A 22,617-nucleotide genomic window follows, 5' to 3' on the forward strand; every position below is an offset into this window, starting at 1 on the left:
TAATCTAAGATAAGAAAGAAGGTCTATTATGAAGAGAGGCTGCACTAGTTTATATCAAGATAAATCTCTGAACTGTGTAATTTTACTTAAAAAGTGAGGGATTCAGCATTAATTTGCAAAGGATCGGATTACAGCCCCTTCTGTCCCCATGTTATGTCAGCAAATCATTCATTGCAAGGAAGTCAAAGGTCCAATAGATGTGATTGCCAAGATAAATTAAAATTCACCATTCACCATGTTGAGGAACTCTGCCCTGTGTCTAAGTAGTACATGAAGGAAAAACATAGTGATTTTAATTATGAGTTCAATTCGACCTTGTTTAGTTTGATCTCTTTGATTTATTTAAGTGGGAGGCAAATTATGTAGAGGTATCTGTGAGGAGGTGAACTCACTCCTCATGGAGCCGTGTTAAATGTCTTCTTTTATAATTACAATCAGTCTTTCATTATGTTCTGTTGTGTTACTGTTTAGTTAAGATCTTGTTATATCTTGTACAAACAACATGTACATGATTTCATTTATTTAATTTTATTTATTTGTGTTTACATTACATGATTGATGTACTTGTCTGTGTGTGTGCTGCCAGTGGCATTATTTTTAAAGGGGTGGGCAAGGGCAAGTTTTTATCTATGGCGGAGTATATTGGTAAACTGTTGAAGATGGGTTATTGGGGGAAACCAGGTGGGTGGGCTTCGCAGTGAAAGAGAGACAAGATGTATTACAAGGAAAGTAGGCATATTTGCCTTTTTTATTTAAAGAAAATGATAGGCCATCTTCCTGCAGGGCCTCTTGGGGGGTGTGAATGGGGTGCCATCTTTCCAGTTCAGTTCCCTCCTGGGGGGCAGGTTCTTGTGACACTAGTGGTTCTGACCAGGCATAGAGCTCCTCCCAGGTGGAGTCATCAGAGGATGTGAAAAGGAGCACAAGGTAAGCTAACACTAGCTCTGCACAGCAGCAGCAGTGAAACCCAGCTGCCAGGGTCAAGGCAGAGCTCTTATATCAGCCTCCCTCCTCATGAGGAGAAGTGCTGTCAGCAGCCCTTGTTGCCTCTAGCTGCTCTCCATGGTGCTGCAGCTGCTGGATGCAGGGAGCTGTCCAGTGCTGACCCTGGGGATAGTGCCTGCTGGAGTCCACTTCCCACTTCCTCTCCCAGTGTCTTCCCAGTGGATGACATCATGGGCTGGAGTGGGACCAACGGGCCAGGACCCGCCCAGTCTACTGCTGGGTGTGCCTCCCAGGCTCACAGTACTTTATTGTACTACTCTAAATACATATTCAATAGTATTGCTCTGCTGTGTTTGTTGAATTCTCACTACTGGTATTCAACATACTACTGGAGTGGAACCCTTTCTTGCATTCATCTACTGCCAGTCAATCTTTTGGCATGATTAAACTTCTCTTCATTTTTTTGAAGTCCTTAAAAATGGTGTGCATATGATATTGGGTATTGTACACACTATAACAGCAATCATGTAAATGCATATTATTGAAACTGAGCCTTTTAATCCCACTTGAAAGTTTTAGTAAGTTTTAGCATTCGTTTGATTTTGTTGAGCTATTTTGAACTGTGTCACCCTAAACAGTGACCACTCTTAATACCACCTCCTACCTGTCTGACCCTCACCGGTGCTGCTACTACTGATACTACAGCTTCCGGGGAGACTTCGGTCATTAATGGGTTGGATACTAACAGAGGTGGATTCAAGTGCGTACTCAACCAGAAGTCCATAGTCAAGAACAGTCCAGAGGTAGATCAATTGGGCAGACAGGCAAAACAAGGAGATCCAAAGGGGAAGTCGTAAGGAGGAAGCGACAGGCCAGGAACACTAATAGACAGGTGATATATACGGAATGCTTAGAAGTGACTCTGAGAAAAAGACAAGACTGAGCAGTGACTGAAGGGCAAACAGGGGTTTAAGTGCAGGGCAGAGTGGAGTCAGTGCAGCTGGTAGGGAGAACCAATGAGTGCAGTGGGTGATTGGGACACGTGCACAAGGTATGTAGGAATGTTATTTGGATGATTGATTATTGAGAGAGGGAGACTTGCTAGTATTCAGGTGATGAGGATGACCTGAAGTGGTGAACAGAAGAAGTGTGGTGAGCAGGCCTGACAGGTCACAGGGGCTTTCAATTTGTTTGTTTTTTTATATTCTGCTCTGCATCCTGGCTCAACATTTCCACACAGTAGCAGATCACATTGTACTAATTGTAAATGTACAACAGTGCCCTGCAGAATTATTTATTCCTCATTCAATGCAACAAAATAATTGTTTTGTCATAGAAAAGTTTTTGGGATAAATATATGCAAATATAAAACACTACAGGGTTTCACGCAGCATTATTTAGGCCACCTGGGCAAAAATCGGTGCTGCCTGGCCAAACATATGCGTGGATGAAAAAAAAAAACAGTACATTTTAAAGCACAAGCGCACGAGCTCCGCCCCCCTCTCCTGTTCGCCATGGCTCAACCTGATCTGCAAGCACCCAGACAATACGCGATCACCCCCCCTCACATGTTTATTGGATTTGAATGATTTGCATATGGATACTTTTGAACCTTGTTTTTGAACAAATATGCTAATTAAGCTGGACAATATTCCAAGTCCAATACTGAATGTCTGACAATAGTACTGTTGTCATTAATTTATGCAGCAAACACTAAATGTGCACCTGCATTGATGTTCGCTAAAACCTACTGCAGAAGGATGAGAATAATTCTGGAGGCAACTGTACCTGTTACTGTTTCATCCCGCAATTCACAAGCTCACCAACAGAGGTCATCGTCACCCGAATACTAACCCTCACATTCCCCAGCAATCAGCCACTTTACATTCCTCCGCACCATGTGCACTTGCTCTATCATCCTCAGATCCCATTGGACCAGCCTCTCCTTCACTGCCCTCTGCTACACGTGTAAACCCCTCTGTGACTCTCATTCAATGCTAAGTCTTGTTTTCTGTGCAGTTGCATTTCTCCGTATGCCCCATTGCTGTTGATTTCCTGTTTTCAACTTCCTTGTGTATCACGACCACTGATTCCAAGATTCTCCCCACCAGCCTGTTCCCCTGATCATTGACCCCCTACTTGCCTTATTGACCACGGCTTCTGGGTTCTCCTGGACATTACTGTTTGCCAGAATTGACCCCAGTCTGTTCCTGACTACCTCTCTCTCCGCACCTGGGTTCCCCTACGGTAGTGTTGCGTTACAGTACCTGTAGTTAGTAGTATTACTACTAGATCTCATTTTTTTTCTTCTCTGTTAACTTAAGTTAATTGAAATGCAGGCAAGCACCTGAATACTTAAAAAATAATGAAGTACAAAAGATGATTGACAGCAATTTATGCTCTACAACCCAGTTACACAAAAACATCGAATAGCTTTACTATGTTTTAAATAATGTAGCTCTTTTGTAAAAGCACATTTATAGACATGTGTTGTCATTGCCTTATAAAACAATAGTAGAGAGTGAAAACAAGCCTTTTAAGCATTTTAACATTTTAACAAAACACAGATGGCACTATATATACATAATAAGAGACCACTCCAAGAGTTCAGGAATCAATGTTAAGTGGTCTCTTAATTTTTTCCAGAGATATATATATATATATATATATATATATATATATATGCTTCAAACTGCCACTGAATAACCAAATAAACTAAAATGGCTACACAAAGTGAGTTTTGAAGACCTTGTAATAATCAGTGTTGTTCAGTGTGTGATCATGATATACTGCACATTGCTGCTGCACAGGACGTACAGCACAAATACCGGGGGCTCCAGGTACTAATAGTACTGCCAAGACTACTGCAGTGCTCAGGGATCTATCTGCTGCCGATGGTCTGCCTGAGCAGATTGTAACCGATAATGGACCTCAGTTCACCTCCGCAGAGTTCAATGAGTTCCTGAAGATGAATGCAGTGAAACCCAGGTCAGCTGCACATCACCCTGCTTCAAATGCGTTGGTAGAGAGTACGACACAGAAAACACCAGCAGGGCTGTTCCTGAAGAGACAGATTCGTACTCGACTCGAAGTGATGGAATCCAAACAAGGAGAAAGTTCACGAGGTGTGGCAGACAGAAGCACACCCTGCAAACCTTTTCTGTAGACCAGCCTGTGCTTGTGAGAAACTACAGGGGAGGAGAAGGTGTGAAATGGACAAAGGGTAAAATCAAGGAAGTTCTGGGTGCTGTCACTTATCTGGTAGAGGTGAATGGAAGATGTGTGAAAAGGCGAGTTAACCAGGTGCTTGATGCTCAATGTGATAGTGTAACAGGAAGAGAAAATGCAGATGTATAGAAAGCTGTGGATGTTTCTAGAACACAAGGAGTAAAATACTGGACTGGACTGGTCTGTGTTTCTCTCACACTGGGGCTGTACTGGTCTGTGTTTCTCTCACACTGGGGCTGTACTGGTCTGTGTTTCTCTCACACTGGTGCTGTACTGCTCTGTGTTTCTCTCACACTGGGGCTGGACTGGTCTGTGTTTCTCTCACACTGGGGCTGGACTGGTCTGTGTTTCTCTCACACTGGTGCTGTACTGGTCTGTGTTTCTCTCACACTGGTGCTGTGCTGGTCTGTGTTTCTCTCACACTGGGGCTGGACTGGTCTGTGTTTCTCTCACACTGGTGCTGTACTGGTCTGTGTTTCTCTCACACTGGGGCTGTACTGGTCTGTGTTTCTCTCACACTGGGGCTGTACTGGTCTGTGTTTCTCTCACACTGGGGCTGTACTGGTCTGTGTTTCTCTCACACTGGGGCTGGACTGGTCTGTGTTTCTCTCACACTGGTGCTGCACTGCTCTGTGTTTCTCTCACACTGGGGCTGTACTGGTCTGTGTTTCTCTCACACTGGTGCTGTACTGCTCTGTGTTTCTCTCACACTGGGGCTGGACTGGTCTGTGTTTCTCTCACACTGGGGCTGGACTGGTCTGTGTTTCTCTCACACTGGTGCTGTACTGGTCTGTGTTTCTCTCACACTGGTGCTGTGCTGGTCTGTGTTTCTCTCACACTGGGGCTGGACTGGTCTGTGTTTCTCTCACACTGGTGCTGTACTGGTCTGTGTTTCTCTCACACTGGGGCTGTACTGGTCTGTGTTTCTCTCACACTGAGGCTGTACTGGTCTGTGTTTCTCTCACACTGGGGCTGTACTGGTCTGTGTTTCTCTCACACTGGGGCTGGACTGGTCTGTGTTTCTCTCACACTGGTGCTGCACTGCTCTGTGTTTCTCTCACACTGGGGCTGTACTGGTCTGTGTTTCTCTCACACTGGGGCTGTACTGGTCTGTGTTTCTCTCACACTGGTGCTGGACTGGTCTGTGTTTCTCTCACACTGGTGCTGTACTGGTCTGTGTTTCTCTCACACTGGGGCTGTACTGGTCTGTGTTTCTCTCACACTGGTGCTGTACTGGTCTGTGTTTCTCTCACACTGGTGCTGTACTGGTCTGTGTTTCTCTCACACTGGGGCTGTACTGGTCTGTGTTTCTCTCACACGGGGGCTGTACTGGTCTGTGTTTCTCTCACACTGGGGCTGGACTGGTCTGTGTTTCTCTCACACTGGGGCTGGACTGGTCTGTGTTTCTCTCACACTGGTGCTGCACTGCTCTGTGTTTCTCTCACACTGGGGCTGTATTGGTCTGTGTTTCTCTCACACTGGTGCTGTACTGGTCTGTGTTTCTCTCACACTGGTGCTGTACTGGTCTGTGTTTCTCTCACACTGGGGCTGGACTGGTCTGTGTTTCTCTCACACTGGTGCTGTACTGGTCTGTGTTTCTCTCACACTGGTGCTGTACTGGTCTGTGTTTCTCTCACCGGGGATGGACTGGTCTGTGTTTCTCTCACACTGGTGCTGGACTGGTCTGTGTTTCGCTCCCACTGGTGCTGTACAGGTCTGTGTTTCTCTCACACTGGTGCTGTACTGGTCTGTGTTTCTCTCACACTGGTGCTGTACAGGTCTGTGTTTCTCTCACACTGGTGCTGTACTGCTCTGTGTTTCTCTCACTGGGGCTGGACTGGTCTGTGTTTCTCTCACACTGGTGCTGTACTGGTCTGTGTTTCTCTCACACTGGGGCTGTACTGGTCTGTGTTTCTCTCACACTGGTGCTGTACTGGTCTGTGTTTCTCTCACACTGGGGCTGTACTGGTCTGTGTTTCTCTCACACTGGGGCTGTACTGGTCTGTGTTTCTCTCACACTGGGGCTGTACTGGTCTGTGTTTCTCTCACACTGGGGCTGTACTGGTCTGTGTTTCTCTCACACTGGTGCTGTACTGGTCTGTGTTTCTGTCACACTGGGGCTGTACTGGTCTGTGTTTCTGCTGTACTGTACTGCTGTACTGTAGAGGCATCAGACAAACAAACAATAACAAAATACTGAAAGTCCTGCAAAGACAGGATCACGTGAATTGTGGACTGATCTCTGTTTGTGTCCTTTTACTGTTATTCCTGAACATTATGACTGCCTGAGATTGTTGTAATGGCAGCAGGAGGCCTCAGGACAGTCTGGACAGTGAGTTTAACCAAACTGGAACTGAGGGCTTTTCAGCTAGAGAGTCCTGGTCCATTCCAGTGTAGTGTAGTGTAGTGTAGTACAGTATAGTATAGTAGAGTCCAGGACTGTATTGCAGTGCAGCCATGCAGTCTAGTCTAGTGTTCGTGCTCCCCAGCCATAGGGGTGTGGAGATTTGAACAGTGGTCACCTGAAGGTACAGAGTTCACCTGCTGAACACAGGTGTGTCTCAGTTTCACTGATCAAAGGTCACATCTACAGCACTGCTCAGCTCAGCAGAGAGCACACACAGCGAGGGGACAGACTCATTCAGAGGGACTGTTGATTTCCAGTAAACAATAAGGCAGTGATGTGTGGAAAATAGGACATTTTTTTACACAAAATGTAAATCAAAACAGTCATACAAAAAAGCCATAAGCAGAAACCCAGCTCCTCTAAAGCTGACACTACACACATTTAAACAGGTCCCTACCTACACAGACAACTAATCATGAACACAAACAAGTCGAATAGCAAACAATCCAGTCCGAAATCCAATCTTTGGCTTTAATAACTAATAGCAAAGTACTGTTAATCAATACTCTCCGATCTGGTCCCCTGCCCCCCTCTTTTCCTCTACAACAAGAAGTCAGGAGCTTCTCTGTCTTATTGAGGGTAGAGCCGGAAATTGAGCCCCAGGTAAATCACTCCCTTCTGGGTCCTTTAGCACCACCTGGCACTGCGTCACAATGTATATATTGAAATTACTGTTTCCATTGAACTTTTCATAGAGAACAGAGGAAGACACACAGCCAGAGTCCAGAGTAACTCATCAGCATTCACATTATAGCAGATTAAACACAGTATACAAAACACATCACTCAAATAAATAATTAAATTACATGAACTAAATAAATATTCACTGGAACTCAAATTAATATCCAAAATAAATAACTCAAACAGATGCATGAACTCAGATACCTCAAAAATTTAACAGTGTTGTGTATGTGTGAGTGAGAGTTATGGTGTGTGTAAATTACACACACACGGACAGATACACACTGACAGGGGAACATTTTTTATAACTTGTTTTGCACTGTTTACAAAAGTGCCCTTAAACGCAGTTGCAGTCTCTAGGTGTTGCTTTAATGCCCTGTCCAATGATGCCATCAGATCCAATAATCCTAGAGACACTCCTGGGTTTTGTGAGTCTTCACTCTCATCAGGACCGCACAAAGAGCTCAAAGGCCCCGCAACATTTGACAGACAATGTTTTTTGGCAAAATATGTCTGTTCCTGTCTACCTCTTCATTGTGCTTTCACTCTGTGTTTCTACAGCCCTCAGGCAGTGGGGGAGCCGTGTGAACTTTGCCCAACATCGCTGGCGTTCATACTTTTTGCTCTTTTCTGGGATGTCACTCACCCCTCAATCAGTCCAGACCAAATCCTTCGACATGGAAGCACAATGGTGCATTACGTGTTGTGCACCCATACATTAGTTAAACAAATGAAAGGAATCCCAAAACAAAACCCTGACTCCTAGTTGAGGCTGCCTACACAGTGTAAACACACCTCTCTCTAAACATCACCTGTTCATCAACATGACAGACTCAAGACAAAACAGTAAACAGGTCCAAATCTCAAATTCAGAAGGACAGTCACAGTCCATGAGCCAACAGTGCTTTTGGTTGTCACACAATCAGGGTCAAATTCACAGACAGGGGTCTCCGAAAGCAGGAGAATAGGCATAAAATAATAACCAGCACTTCGCCTCCCCCCCCGGACCACACTTTGTCAGCTATACCCCCCATGCCTCACCACTCCCCCGGACCACACTTCGTCAGATCGCAAAGCACCTACATTCAGTTCAAATCAAAGCATGATACATTTTACAAATTCCAATTTACACAAGTATGTATAATATATAAGGTCTTACATCCATAGTAGATGCTGATGAGTGCAGACAAGATATTAGATCACAGTCAAGGGCTGAGGGAATGGGATCATAGGGGAAATCAAAATAAATAATACGAGTACTAGTAATGCAAGGCAAGTAGTATGACAAAATGTAAAGTGCTATCTTATAGGAGAGTAAATGATGAAATTACAAGTAGAGTTTGAAAAGATGCGTCTTGACTAAGCGCCGGAACAAGGTCAGAGACTCTACTGTTTTGACTTCATTGGGAAGGTCATTCCACCATTTAGGGTTCAGGGATGAGAAGGAGCAGCTCTGGAGGAAGGAGAGTGGAGAGGAGGCAGAGTTAGTCTTCTGGCACTGGAGGAGTGCAGTGGTCTGGAGGGGATGTATGGAGAGACGAGTGTCTGAAGGTATCTTGGTGCAGTGTGGTCGAGACAGCGGTAGGTGAGGGTCAGTGTCTTGAACTGAATGCGTGCCGGTATCGGGAGCCAGTGGAGGGAGCGGAGCAGTGGAGTAGTGTGTGAATCGGGGCAGAGAGACACCAGACGAGCCGCAGAGTTCTGGATGAGCTGGAGCGGCGGGTAGTGGATGCAGGCAGGCCGGCCAGGAGGGAGTTGCAGTAGTCCAGGCGGGAGAGGACCAGTGACTGGACGAGTAGCTGAGTCGAGTAGTCGGTGAGGAAGGGACGGATCCGGCGTATGTTGCTCAAGAAGAATCTGCAGGTGCGTGTCAGCGTGGTGATGTGCTGGGTGTAGGAGAGCGCAGGATCGAGGGTGACTCCTAGGTTCTTAGCGGAAGAAGAGGGAGAGAGTCGTGGATTCCAAGGGGATTGAGATGGAGAGATCAGCAGAAGGTGAGGAAGAGGTGGGAAAAAATATCAGATTTGGAGAGGTTGAGCTGGAGGTGGTGTGAGTGCATCCAGGCAGAGATAGCAGACAAGCAGTAAGAAATGCGAGAGGGGATGAGAGGGTCAGAAGAGGGAAAAGACAGGAACACAATCAATGACTGCCTGAAGTCTGGAACCCATAGACATCACCAGATGCTGGGTTTCTTCCCTGGTGATGCTCTGACAGGCCTGCACTGCCGCTGTCTTTAGTTCCTACTTGTTCTTGGGGCGTTTTGCATTCAGTTTTGCCATAGAAATCAAAACTAACCAATCAGAGAGACAGCAAAAACATTAGGTGTGGCCAAATCAACTATTTGGTACATTCTTAAAAAGAAAGAATGCATTGGTGAGCTCAGGAACACCAAAAGGCCTGGAAGACCATGGAAAACAACTGTGGTGGATGACAGAAGAATTATTCCCCTATTGAAGAAAAACCCCTTCACAACAGTTGGCCAGATCAAGAACACCCTCCAGGAGGTAGGCATATCTGTGTCAAAGTCAACAATCAAGAGAAGACTTCACCAGAGTAAATACAGAGGGTTTACCACAAGATGTAAACCATTGGTAAGCCCCAAAAGCAGGAAGACCAGATTAGAGTGTGTCAAAAAACATCTAAAGAACCCTGTACAGTTCTGGAACAACATCCTATGTTCAGATGAGACAAAGATCAACTTGTACCAGAATGATTGGAAGAGAAAAGTATGGAGAAAGGAAGGAACTGCTCATGATCCGAAGCATACCACCTCATCTGTGAAGCATGTTATGGCATGGGCATGTATGGATGCCAAGGGAACTGGTTCCCTTGTATTTATTGATGATGTGACTGCTGACAAAAGCAGCAGGATTAATTCTGATGTGTTTAGGGCTTCATTATCTGCTCAGATTCAGCCAAATGCTTCAAAACTCATTGGATGGCGCTTCATGACAGTGCAGATGGACAATGACCCGAAGCATACTGTGAAAGCAACCCAAGACTTTAAGGCAAAGAAGTGGAATGATCTGCAATGGCCAAGTCAATCACCTGACCTGAATCCAATTGAGCAGCATTTCACTTGCTCAAGGCAAAACTGAAGGCAAATCACCCCAAGAACAAGTAGGAACTAAAGACGCTGCAGTGCAGGCCTGGCAGAGCATCACCAGGGAAGAAACCCAACATCTGGTGACGTCTATGGGTTCCAGACTCCAGGCAGTCGTTGACTGCAAAGGATTTGCAACAAAGTATTGAAACTCACAATTTAATTCATGATTATGTTAGTTTGTCCAAATACTTATGAACAGTGGGGGGCCACGTATAAAAATGGGTGTAATTCCTACACCGTTCACCTAATTTGGATGTAACTGCCCTCAAATTAAAGATAAAAGTCTACACTTAAAGCCCATCTTGTTTCCTTTCAAATCCATTGTGCTGGCGTACAGAGCCAAAATAATGAAAATTGTGTCACTGTCCAAATAGTTATGAACCTACCTGTAGATAAACATAATAGAAACTTTTAAGCATTTTGTGTCTTATTAGATTCAAGTCTTTACTATCCCTTTTTGTCCACGGCACAAAAATAATGTTGTAAAATGAGGGCAAAGAGGATTGAGGAATTTCATTGTGGGGGGTCGGGGGGTCCTCCCCCGGAAGATTTTGAAAATTGGAGACCTGAAATGCATGATTCTGACTAATTTCGAATTCGAAAAACTCAGCTCAAAATCTCCATGAACTCAAACATATCTTTGCTTCACAACCACATATCACCAGCAATAAATGTCATATCAACCGGCATTGTGCAGCAAACTAGACGCGGTTTCTGGTGCTTGTCAATCACAGATCTATTTCAGTGGAGCTCTGTAATTGAAATGGGTGAGAATGCACAACTCTTGTTTTTTGTGCTGCTAGAAATATGCATCTTCATTGTAAACCAGCTGTTTCTACTTCTGATGTAGGAGTTTCTAGGTGAATACAAGCTATGGCACCATGCCCCCTCCCCCAGTCATGTGTATGAACTTGAAATATGTCCACACGACAAATGATCCACAGTTTATTTATAGAAATTGGGAAAACAAACCAAATATCTTTTTTTTTTTAATAGTACAAACTGATGCTCTTGCCCCAGTGCAGAACGAGAGATGCCAGAATTGTGAATTTGCGAGCAATCAACTAACTAACGTAACATCCTATTGGCTGATAACCAGGAAGGGCTGCTACTAGGTTCCACACAATAACAAGCACTGAGTTCAACAAACCTCCGTAACAATACATACATACAAAAAAAAAAACAATCTTGATAACAGGTTAATAAAAATTATTCTCACGGTCCAGTCAAAAGCATCTGGTGGTCTGGATTTGGCCCGCGGTCCGCCTATTGACTACCCCTGGTGTAAACAGATACCTCTCTAAACATCACCTGCTCCATCAAAATGACAGACACAAGAGATGGTGGGTCTGTTTTCTGTGCAGATCCAATGGCTTTTAGGTCTGGTTGAGGTTTTGATTGAGTCTGTGAGGAGGAATAAACTGTGTTGTTTCTCTCTGACAAGGGAGGGAGGCCAGGCTGCTTCCCATGAGGCACAGCGTCTCCCAGAGCTGAGGATTGTGCTGCTGGGGGGGGGGAGGCTGGGAAGAGTTCATCAGGAAACACCATCCTGGGTAGAGAGGCGTTTGACACTGTGGGACTAACTGAACAGTGTGAGAAGCGAGAGAGGGAAATGGCAGGTCACTGTGGTCGACACACCAGGGTGTAGATTTTCATTACCAGACTGGGTAGCACAAACACCGAAGTGGCTTACACAGGAGGTTGTGCGCAGTGTGTCTCTGTGTCTCCCGGGACCCCATGCTTTCCTCCTGCTCATTCCTGTGGGGTGGGAATCATTCCCAGAGAGACACAGGAGGTCAGTGCAGAAACACCTGGAGCTCCTCAGTGAGAGAGTCTGGAGACACACTATAGTGCTGTTCACTGGGGGGGACAGACTGGGAGACACAAACATTGAGCAGCACATTGAGAGAGAGCAGGAGGGGCTCCAGTGGCTTGTGGAGAAATGTGGGAACAGGTATCATGTTCTCAACAACAGGAACAGGTGCGACGGCACAGACGGCACGGACACAGAGATGCTGGACAAGATAGAGGAGATGGTGGCACAGAACACAGGGGGGCACTTTGAAATAGATACAGAGGCTTTACAAGAGATGGAGGAGAAGAAGAGAGCGAAGAAAAAGGAGCGGAGGGCAAGAAGGAAACAGAGGATTGAGCAGCTGCTGAGAGGGACAGTGTGACCCAGCCGGCCGCCCATGGGTGAGTCCATACTGTGTGTGACTGGCTCAAGCCTCAGGCCATTCCCTGTTATGAACACGTCTCTGTTGTCTCAGACCCTGGAGAGTGAGAGCTGCCCCACAGCCCTGTCTCTGCTCAGCCTAATGCAGTGTAAGCGAGCCAGTGTCCCGGACAGCCTGGGAGTCTGTGTTTAAATACTCTGAGAGCCGGTCACTCTCTCGCTGTTTAAATACTCTGAGAGCCGGTCACTCTCTCGCTGTTTAAATACTCTGAGAGACACTGAGCAGAGCCCTGAGAGACAGCAGCTCCACTCTGACACACAGGGCTGAACACCCCCTCACTGTGTGCTGAGACACAGAGACCAATGGGGGGCCACTGCACTGGGGGTCTAACCCATGAGCTGAACAGCACACCCCCATATCACACTGCCAGCTCTGCTGGGGCTCCTTACCAAGGGCAGCTCCTCTCAGGGGAGAGTCTGAGTCTGAGTCTGAGAGGCGGAATGAGCTGTGTTGTTTCTCTCTGACAGGGGAGGGAGGCCAGGCTGCTTCTCATGAGGCACAGCGACTCCCACAACTGAGGATTGTGCTGCTGGGGGGGAGACGCACTGGGAAAAGTTCATTAGGAAACACCTTCCTGGGCATAGAGGTGTTTGACACTAAGACAGTGACTGAGCATTGTGTGCAGAGCCAGAGTGAAGTGGCTGGGAGGCAGATGACTGTGGTCAGAGCACCTGGGTGGAGGTTTTTATTACAGGCCACTCCAGAGCAGAAAGAGATTGTGCGCAGTGTGTCTCTGTGCCCCCCGGGACCCCATGCTCTCCTCCTGCTCATTCCTGTGTTGTGGAGCTCATTCACAGACAGACACAGAAGATCAGTGCAGGAACACCTGGAGCTCCTCAGTGAGACAGTCTGGAGACACACTATAGTGCTGTTCACTGGGGGGGACAAACTGAGAGACACAACCATTGAGCAGCTCATTGAGAGAGGAGGGGAGGAGCTCCGGTGGCTTGAGGAGAAATGTGGGAACAGGTATCATGTTCTCAACAACAGGAACAGGGGTGAAGGCACTCAGGTCACAGAGCTGCTGGACAAGATACAGGAGATGGTGGCACAGAACAGAGGAGATGTGTTTGTCAGTGAGAAGAGTCTGCAGGAGCTGAAGAGAAGAGAGAGGCGACTGGAGGAGCTGAAACAGAGGATGGAGGAGACTCAGAGAGAGAGGAAAGAGGAGCAGATTGAGGAGATGAGAGAGGAATCCACACAGATTGTGAGGAGGAGGAGGAACAGCATTGAACATCTACCTCCTGACAGTGAGTATTACTGCTGTGTCTCAGTCTCTCCTGTCTCTCCACTCACAGCAGTGCAGAGCTGAGCCCCTCGCTGTGCTGTGCTGTCCAGTGTCAGTGGTGTCCAGACAGTGTCTCAGTGCTGTTGTGTTGTGTTGTGTTGCAGTGAGTGGAGGAGCAGCTGCAGAGGGAAGCCCAGAGACCAGACTCCTCTGACTCCAGCAGCTCAGAGGAGAGAGATGAACGATGGTCTTGGAGAGGTTCTAGAGCGAGTTCTGGTGGAAGTTCTGGAGGAGAGTGAGATGAGAACAGGATTCATGGCTGTGACAGACGTTCCCTGTGACCCTGTTTCCCAGGTCCGTGTGTCTCTGCTGATCTGTAAAAGCTCCTCTGGTTTGATGTGGTCGATGTCTTTCATGATTTTGAAGACTTGGATCAAGTCCCCACGTAGTCTCCTCTGTTCCAGGGTGAAAAGGTTCAGGTCCTCAGTCTCTCAGTAGGACTTTCCCTTCAGACCTGGAATAAGTCTGGTTGTTCTCCTCTGAACTGCCTCTAGAGCAGCGATATCTTTCTTGAAGTGTGGAGCCCAGAACTGTCCACAGTATCCAGATGAGCTCTAACTAGTGCATTGTACAGTCTGAACATCACTGCCCTTGTTCTCAATTCTACACTTTTGACAATATACCCCAGCATTGTGTTTGCCTTTTTTATTGCTTCTCCACACTGTTTGGATGGGGAGAGTGGATTATTAGACATGTACAGAGTATGCACAAAAGTATGGCAATGAAGCACAGGAAAGCATACGTATACAGTAAACAAATGCTGTAAATATCCCTCTAATTTACCATATCATTTACAGTGAAGTACTGCACACAGTATACCGTGGCCTGGACCCCGAAGCCATTTCTTTCGGACCTAGGAGCGGCTGTCCATTGAGCGATGTGTACAAACCTTTACAAACTTGTCATGTATGGCTAAAGGCAAATACCCAGTCAGACGTATCAGATGTCCTAACAGGATTGGTTTCCAAAAACCTTGCTTCACTTCCCTGATTGGGTCATTTACTTCCGCTTGAAGGCATTACTGTTATGGCTTTGATATACATTTTGAAAAAAATGTACAGTACACGCTCACACAGCCTGAGTATTATTATATAAAATATGTTCAGGTATCGCTGTTGTTGGTAGGACTACAGAAGGAAGTATTTATGATTCTACAGTCCGGGAAAATGCAGTAGGTTTAACAGACTATTAATGTACAGAGATGGGAAAATAAAGAAATAAAGAAATAATAGACCTATATATCAGAATAAAACCAGAAAACGGCACACAGAAATCACTGGAGTGGCAAGTCTATGTCTGTTTTATTATTATTATTATTTTTTTTTGTCAGCCCACCCCTGGGGGGGGAGGGTGTAATTCATTGTGGCTTTAATGTTGTTGTTTTAAATGTACTTCAGTATTAGAATCCTCAAACTGAATTATTAAATGTGATTCATGCATTTTACTGCACTTTAGCAATACAGCATGTAAATGATTCATTGTGTCATGACCTTATTCTCTACTGTTGTTACAGTCTTTGGATAGTTGTTTCACTAAGTACAATTAAGCATGATTTATCTTATTTGAATGAGGATTAAAGATGCTCTTTGTCCCAAATAAAAAGGATTGTTCCCTTAAATTGATCCGGATTGCACTAAATGTTCGATTTGAAAGAGAGAGAGAATAAAATAAGTGATGTATTGAGCTAACGAGGAGGGGAGTGGGAAATGTGTGTGATTCAAAAACCACCCAAACTGCTCTGTGTATCTGTACAACAGTAATAATTCGGTTTCTCTCACCAGATTGTACAATAGTGTACTGGAATAATACTAAACACACTGTTACTGGAAAATCTATGTAACACCCATACTTCTGAAATAATTACAGTAACTTCATTTCAACTCTGCTTCCAATAACTGGAAGGATTACAAAGTATTTTCAGTTTAATTATCCAGTGTAATTACACTATCTTGTTTAGTCACCTTTCGGTTGTGTTTTGCCAGAAAGGTGTTGCGTCCCAAATGAGTCCAGCGTTTACATAATATAGTGTTAATAGATGACTTAATAGTATAACAATAGATGTTATATTTCATGTCACTTGCCACTTAAAATAAAGTGACCGCTATTTATACCTTGTCGATGCTCTACGACTCTTCTATTAACTGGTACATTTAACCCTGTGCAGGTAACAACAACACAGTATTGAATGAGAGAGTATTTCACACAGGTTTAATGAAAGTTGGCCACTTTAAGTCAAAACTACACAGATTTATTTGATTATTATTTGTATTACCATGAAATCAATAACACGGATATTAGGAAAACAATAGCAGATGCATTGTTTTCAATAAATGCCTTTTCATTTGAAACATTGCAATGCACATGAATAAACCAAACATTAAAACAATTCTGCATTTTACTCCAACCCACTTATTATTAAATACGTTATTTATTGCATAACCTATAAATAAGTCATAACACCATCATGTAAAGTAACATAAGAAGAATGTCAGACACAAACATAAAATACACAGGACAGATGAAACATTACAAAACACATAAATAAATCAAACTGTGACGTGCCGCGGGGCATGGGAACAGGGGACCCAGTTGAGGTGTGTGGTAGAGGAGGTCAGACAGGCGAGGGAGCTGTGGAAAGTGGGGGTGATCCAGTAGTGTGGGGGCAATTGCAGGTGGTAAGTAACCGGATTGACCTGACGCAGAACCGGGAACGGACCGATGTACCTGGGGCTGAGTTTTTTGGAGGGGAGCTTCAGTTTAATATCTGGGGGGCCGGGACATCAGTGCATTCCTCACCCAGGGAAGAGGGCAGGCTGGTATCTGAGGGTGCACTGGAATGGGCTGAGGCCGGAGGAAGAGCCTCTGAGGGAGTTTTGCGCGTATTCGGCCCAGGGCAGATAGCGCCTCCAGTCGCCCTGGGACGAGCTGCAGTATGAGCGCAGAAACTATGGGCTCAAATTAGCGCCATAAGTATCGCATTCAAAAACATTAAAATATTGTAAACAAAAACAAAAAAAACTTGAGAAAAAATTGATGTTGAGATAAAAAAAAAATCGAATGCAAAATGTATAGAGTTGTAAACAAAAAAAATGTATCGAATGCAAAAAAAAAAACCAAAAACGATAGCAAATCTCGCTGGAGTCCCTGTCTTTGCTTGCGATGCTGCGATCTTTTCTTTTGCGTCAGTTTCTTTGCTTTCGATTTATTTTTTTCGTTACGAGTTTTGTCGTGAGGGCGGGGTTTACAGGGAGGCGCGGATCCTGGGTTTCCATTGGTCCAGCAGGTTTGAGTGACGGCTCGTCTGACCCAATCAGTGAGCAGGTGGGCTGGTCTGACGTCACCGCTGACTGACCCATAGACTGAGCGGTGCAGCTACACGGCCTCGGAATTTCATTATAAACAAAGCATGCTTTTAATAAAAGTTGTGGACAATCGCTTTCTGCATATTACATGCGTTTATTTCATACAGCCTTTATTCGCATCTTTTCAATGGCGCCAGTAATTTTGTAGGTGACTGTGCATATAGTGTGTATGTGTGTATGTATGTATGTATGTGTGTGTGTTTCTTACCTAAACATAAACTGGGACATCACCTGCTCTTAATGAATACGATGCCTCTTGCTAAATGCTGTTATCTACATCAGTCTGGCGCTGTTATCTGAGCAGCTGAATTAAAGTGCTCTGCAGGTGACATTAATATGAACATGGTATTAAACATGTCACTGTGCACGGAGCCGGTGAGTGCTGTGTTGTGTGTCAGTGCTGTATGTTGGGCTCAAATGGCTGTGGGATCCAGTGATTGCGCAGCTCTTGGCTGCAGGTCTGCGCACACAGGGGCTTTAATGAGTCGCTGAACCGGCGCTGCTGCTGAAACCGAGACAGTCGATACCATCCAGACCAGCCCACCTGCTCACTGAGTGGCAGTGTGTCAGTCACAGAAAACCTCTGTCAAGCCATGAGTCCTGTTCTCATCTCACTCTCCTCCAGAACTGCCACCAGAACCTCTCCAAGACCTCCGATCATCTCTCTCCTATGAGCAGCTGGAGTCAGAGCAGTCGGGTCTCTCTGGGCTTTCCTCTGCAACTGTTCCTCAACTCACTGCAACACAACACAACACAACAGCACTGAGACACTGTCTGGACACCACTGACACTGGACAGCACAGCACAGCGAGGGGCTCAGCTCTGCACTGCTGTGAGTGGAGAGACAGGAGAGACTGAGACACAGCAGTAATACTCACTGTCAGGAGGATGTTCAGTGCTGTTCCTCCTCCTCCAAGTATTCCTTTCTCAGCTCCTCATTCCTCTCTCTCTCTGAGTCTCCTCCATCCTCTGTTTCAGCTCCTCCAGTCGCCTCTCTCTTCTCTTCAGCTCCTGCAGACTCTTCTCACTGACACTCACTCTGTTCTGTGCCACCATCTCCTGTATTTTGTCCAGCAGCTCTGTGACCTGGTTGCCGTCGCCCCTGTTGCTGTTGTTGAGAACATGATACCTGTTCCCACATTTCTCCACAAGCCGCTGGAGCTCCTTGTTTCTCTCAATGTGCTGCTCAATGGTTGGGTCTCTCAGTTCGTCCCCCCAGGTGAACAGCACTATAGTGTGTCTCCAGACTCTCTCACTGAGGAGCTCCAGGTGTTCCTGAGCTACTGCCTTGTCCCTCTCTATGAAGAAGACCCTCCCTACAGGAATGACCAGGAGGAGAGCATGGGGTCCCGGGGGGCACAGAGACACACTGCACACAATCTCCTGTTTAACCCACACTGGAGTCTTCTGTACAGAATCCCACCTCCCCCAACCTGGTGCTCTGACCACAGTGACCTGCCTCCTGGCCACTTCACTCTGGCTCTTCTCACACTGCTTAGTCACTCTCCCAGTCTTAAACTCCTCTCTACCCAGGATGGTGTTTCCTGATGAGCTCTTCCCGGTCCATCTCCCCCCCAGCAGCACAATCCTCAGCTCTGGGAGACGCTGTGCCTCATGGGAAGCAGCCTGGCCTCCCTCCCCTGTCAGAAAGAAACAACACAGTTTATTCCTCCTCTCAGACTCAATCAAAACCTCAACCTGTTTCTTGCTTGAGTGTTGATTGACTCTGTATGAACCTTCCAGCAGGGGTGGATAGTCCACTAGGGGCGTTGGGGTGCTGCCCCACCATGTCCTGTGTCTGTCATTTTGATGAGCAGGTTTAGAGAGGGATGTGTTTACACTGTGTAGGCAGCCTCAACTAGGAGTCGGGGTTTTGTTTTAGGATTCCTTTCATTTGTTTAACTGATGTACGCAACACGCAGTACACCATTGTGCTTCCATGTCTGCTATTTCAGACAACTGCGTCGGAGGATTTGGCCAGACTGACAGAGGTGTGAGTGACATGAAGCACATCACAGAAAAGAGCAAGAAGCACAAACACGGTAAAACTCATCTGCAGAATGTGGTAAAGCTAGCGATGTTGGGCAAAGTTCACACAGCTCCCCCACTGGGTGAGGCCTGTAGAAACACAATGTGAAAGCACAATGAAGAGATAGACAAAAAACATTGACTGTCAAATGTTGCAGGGTCTTGGAGCTCTTTGTGTGGTCCTGGTGAGAGTGAGGACTCACAAAACCCAGGAGTGTCTCTAGGATTAGTGGATTTAATATAAAGCAACACCTAGAGACTGAACGGCACTTCCTAAACAGTGCAAAACAAGTTATAACATAAATTTGTACCCATCAGTGTGCATCTGTTCATGTGTGTAATTAACACACACCTTCACTCTCACACATACACAACACATACTGAACCACACAGTTTAAATCTTAATGTTTAAATGTTTGAGTTATTTATTTTTGATATTTATTTGAGTTCCTGTAAATATTTATTTGAGTTCAATTATTTCAGTTAGGAGGACCAGGGGCCCAGACGGAGATTATTAAATTTGAGTACGAGAGGAGATTTACTTTTGGTTAACGGGACATTGCTATTGATTATTTCGACCACAGATTGGACTGGATTGTTTGCTATTTCTGTATCTGTTTGTGGGGGGGAGGTTCAAGCTCATGCCCTCCTGATCAAGTGCCCTGTGCCAACGATACATTCCCCCCCCAGTTGGCACTTCATCAGACCCTTATCCAGCCTCCAGTGCATGTTACTGGTCATTATTGCTGTTTCCACCTCTGAGATTACATTTATTTTTAATCTGAATCTTCCTTGAATCTGAACTGAATCTCTGCCTGAACTAATCTCAATTATTAATGATCTGGACTCTGGGATAGTTAGCAAACTTGTCAAATTTGCAGATGATACTAAAATAGGTGGCTCAGCAGATACAATCTTGGCAGCTCAGGCTATTCAGAGGAACTGAGATAATATTCAGTTGTGGGCGACACCTGGCAGATGAAATTCAATGTGGACAAGTGCAAGGTAATACATGCAGGTAACAAAAATGTCCACTATAATTACACTATGGGAGGAACAGAACTAAATGAAGTAACGCATGAGAAAGACCTAGGAGTCTATGTGGACTCCTCACTTTCTCCATCCAAACAATGTGGGGAAGCAATAAAAAAGGCAAACAGAGTGTTAGGGTATATTGTCAAAAGTGTAGAACTGAGAACAACTGCAGTAATGTTAAGATAAGTTATTAATGGACACCAAATGAACATGATGGGTCGAATGGCCTCCTCTTGATTGGACACTTTCTTATGTTATGTTTCTTATCTGAGGTTCCCCCGTGTTCCCAAACCCTGATCCCGGAACTAATAACTTTGCTAAAAAGTAAACACAAGCGTAAAATATACAGCACACACACATAACATGTGAACACATGTCCCACATGCCTCCCCAGTCCCAGATGGCTACAATATATTTACATTTGTATTGATTTAGAATGTGTTTTCAATGCATGTTTAATACAATATTGAATAATTATTTCCACTGTGTACTAGAGATCAGCCCTGTTTTTGTGCCTTCAGTTGGCAGGGTGTGGTTGTTGTGTATTCAGTGTCTAGTTCCCGCAGAACCGGTCTGACATGTGGATTCCTGCCTCAATGCTGATGCACTGCAGGGGCAGAGAGCAGTGTTCAGAGCACAGTGCGCATAAGAGCTCATATTGCCCTCAGTGACCACTGTGTGAAACACCGTTTGCTGTGAGAGGACAGCAGGGCCCAGGGGGGTCTGCCCTTCCTGTGGATAGAGAGGCTCTGAGGAGAAAGAGAAAGTGGATCCACAGTCCCTCCCTCAGTGCAGCACAGATACACCTTCTGCTGGGGCTGACAGGGACTGGTTGGGTTTTAGCACCAACACAGTGTGAGACAAACACAGACCAGTCCACCACCAGTAAGAGAAACACAGACCAGTACAGCGCCAGTGAGAGAGAAACACAGACCAGTCCAGCACCAGTGTGAGAGAAACACAGACCAGTCCAGCACCAGTGAGAGAAACAGACCAGTACAGCGCCATTGTGAGAGAAACACAGACCAGTACAGCGCCAGTGAGAGAGAAACACAGACCAGTCCAGCACCAGTGTGAGAGAAACACAGACCAGTCCAGCCCCAGTGTGAGAGAAACACAGACCAGTACAGCCCCAGTGTGAGAGAAACACAGACCAGTCCAGCCTCAGTGTGAGAGAAACACAGACCAGTACAGCCCCAGTGTGAGAGAAACACAGACCAGTACAGCCCCAGTGTGAGAGAAACACAGACCAGTACAGCACCAGTGTGAGAGAAACACAGACCAGTACAGCCCCAGTGTGAGAGAAACACAGACCAGTCCAGCCCCAGTGTGAGAGAAACACAGACCAGTACAGCCTCAGTGTGAGAGAAACACAGACCAGTACAGCCCCAGTGTGAGAGAAACACAGACCAGTACAGCACCAGTGTGAGAGAAACACAGACCAGTACAGCCCCAGTGTGAGAGAAACACAGACCAGTCCAGCCCCAGTGTGAGAGAAACACAGACCAGTACAGCCCCAGTATGAGAGAAACACAGACCAGTCCAGCCTCAGTGTGAGAGAAACACAGACCAGTACAGCCCCAGTGTGAGAGAAACACAGACCAGTACAGCCCCAGTGTGAGAGAAACACAGACCAGTACAGCACCAGTGTGAGAGAAACACAGACCAGTACAGCCCCAGTGTGAGAGAAACACAGAGCAGTACAGCCCCAGTGTGAGAGAAACACAGAGCAGTACAGCCCCAGGGAGACACAGTCCAGTATAGACAGGGACTCACCAGGCTGCGGGGCTGAGCGCACAGAGTCCATCTCTCCTCTTCAGCGTCTCCCTGCTCTGCTGCAGCTGGACAGGACTCTCACCTGGGGAGTAAAGACACGCCCAGACGCCCTGCAGGCGCCGCTGACGGGATGCTGCGGTGCTGGTGAGGAGGAGTGTCCTGACAGAGAGCAGAGGCTGCAGTCAGAGCACAGTGCTGTGTGAGTCGAGTCACTGCTTCATTGCCCAGGTGTGTGTGTTGTGTATGTAGGGTGATCAGTGCCAGAATAAAGATGAACGCGATTGTGAAGGAGTGAGAGTACGAAAGGACTATCCATCATTTTAAATACATACACAAAGAAAGAATCAATCAATATATCAATAACTAAAAGTTGAAATAATTAAAGAAAGAAATACACAAATAAATAAATCAATGCATACATACATGGGCATTTAGGCTTGTACACATCTCGGGAGGGATTTTGTCCCACTCCTCTTTGCAGATCCTCTCCAAGTCATTAAGGTTTCGAGGCTGACGTTTGGCAA

At 45.9% G+C, this 22,617-nt stretch overlaps 2 protein-coding genes and 1 pseudogene across 2 annotated transcripts; 2 read left to right on the forward strand and 1 right to left on the reverse strand.

The window, feature by feature from the left end:
* The first annotated feature begins 713 nt into the window (after positions 1-713).
* Positions 714-12,557, forward strand: LOC136768052 (GTPase IMAP family member 4-like; annotated as a pseudogene).
* A 2-nt stretch (positions 12,558-12,559) lies between these two features.
* On the forward strand, positions 12,560-14,046 carry LOC136768054 (GTPase IMAP family member 4-like). Its single transcript, XM_066722107.1, has 3 exons — positions 12,560-12,563; positions 13,072-13,854; positions 13,997-14,046. The coding sequence occupies exons 1-3, from the start codon at positions 12,560-12,562 to the stop codon at positions 14,044-14,046; spliced, it is 837 nt and encodes a 278-aa protein (XP_066578204.1).
* Positions 14,047-16,083: 2,037 nt separating this feature from the next.
* LOC136768203 (GTPase IMAP family member 4) lies at positions 16,084-22,289 on the reverse strand. The gene is made up of 3 exons (XM_066722279.1): positions 22,094-22,289; positions 18,133-18,894; positions 16,084-17,990 (listed from the first exon to the last, which is right to left on the reverse strand). The coding sequence occupies exons 1-2, from the start codon at positions 22,122-22,124 to the stop codon at positions 18,182-18,184; spliced, it is 744 nt and encodes a 247-aa protein (XP_066578376.1). The 5' UTR covers positions 22,125-22,289; the 3' UTR covers positions 16,084-17,990; positions 18,133-18,181.
* Positions 22,290-22,617: the final 328 nt, after the last annotated feature.

The sequence above is a fragment of the Amia ocellicauda genome, chromosome 14, assembly GCF_036373705.1.
Source record: "Amia ocellicauda isolate fAmiCal2 chromosome 14, fAmiCal2.hap1, whole genome shotgun sequence".
In the NCBI taxonomy this organism is placed as follows: domain Eukaryota; kingdom Metazoa; phylum Chordata; class Actinopteri; order Amiiformes; family Amiidae; genus Amia; species Amia ocellicauda.

Excerpts from the sequence above, each read along its gene's own strand:
- LOC136768054 (XM_066722107.1), top strand. Across the intron at positions 13,855-13,996 it reads TGAACATCTACCTCCTGACA|TGAGTGGAGGAGCAGCTGCA; the intron begins GTGAGTATTACT and ends GTTGTGTTGCAG.
- LOC136768203 (XM_066722279.1), bottom strand. The coding sequence starts at position 22,124 with ATGGACTCTGTGCGCTCAGCCCCGCAGCCTG. Across the intron at positions 18,895-22,093 it reads GCGCTCAGCCCCGCAGCCTG|GGGAGGGAGGCCAGGCTGCT; the intron begins GTGAGTCCCTGT and ends TCTTTCTGACAG.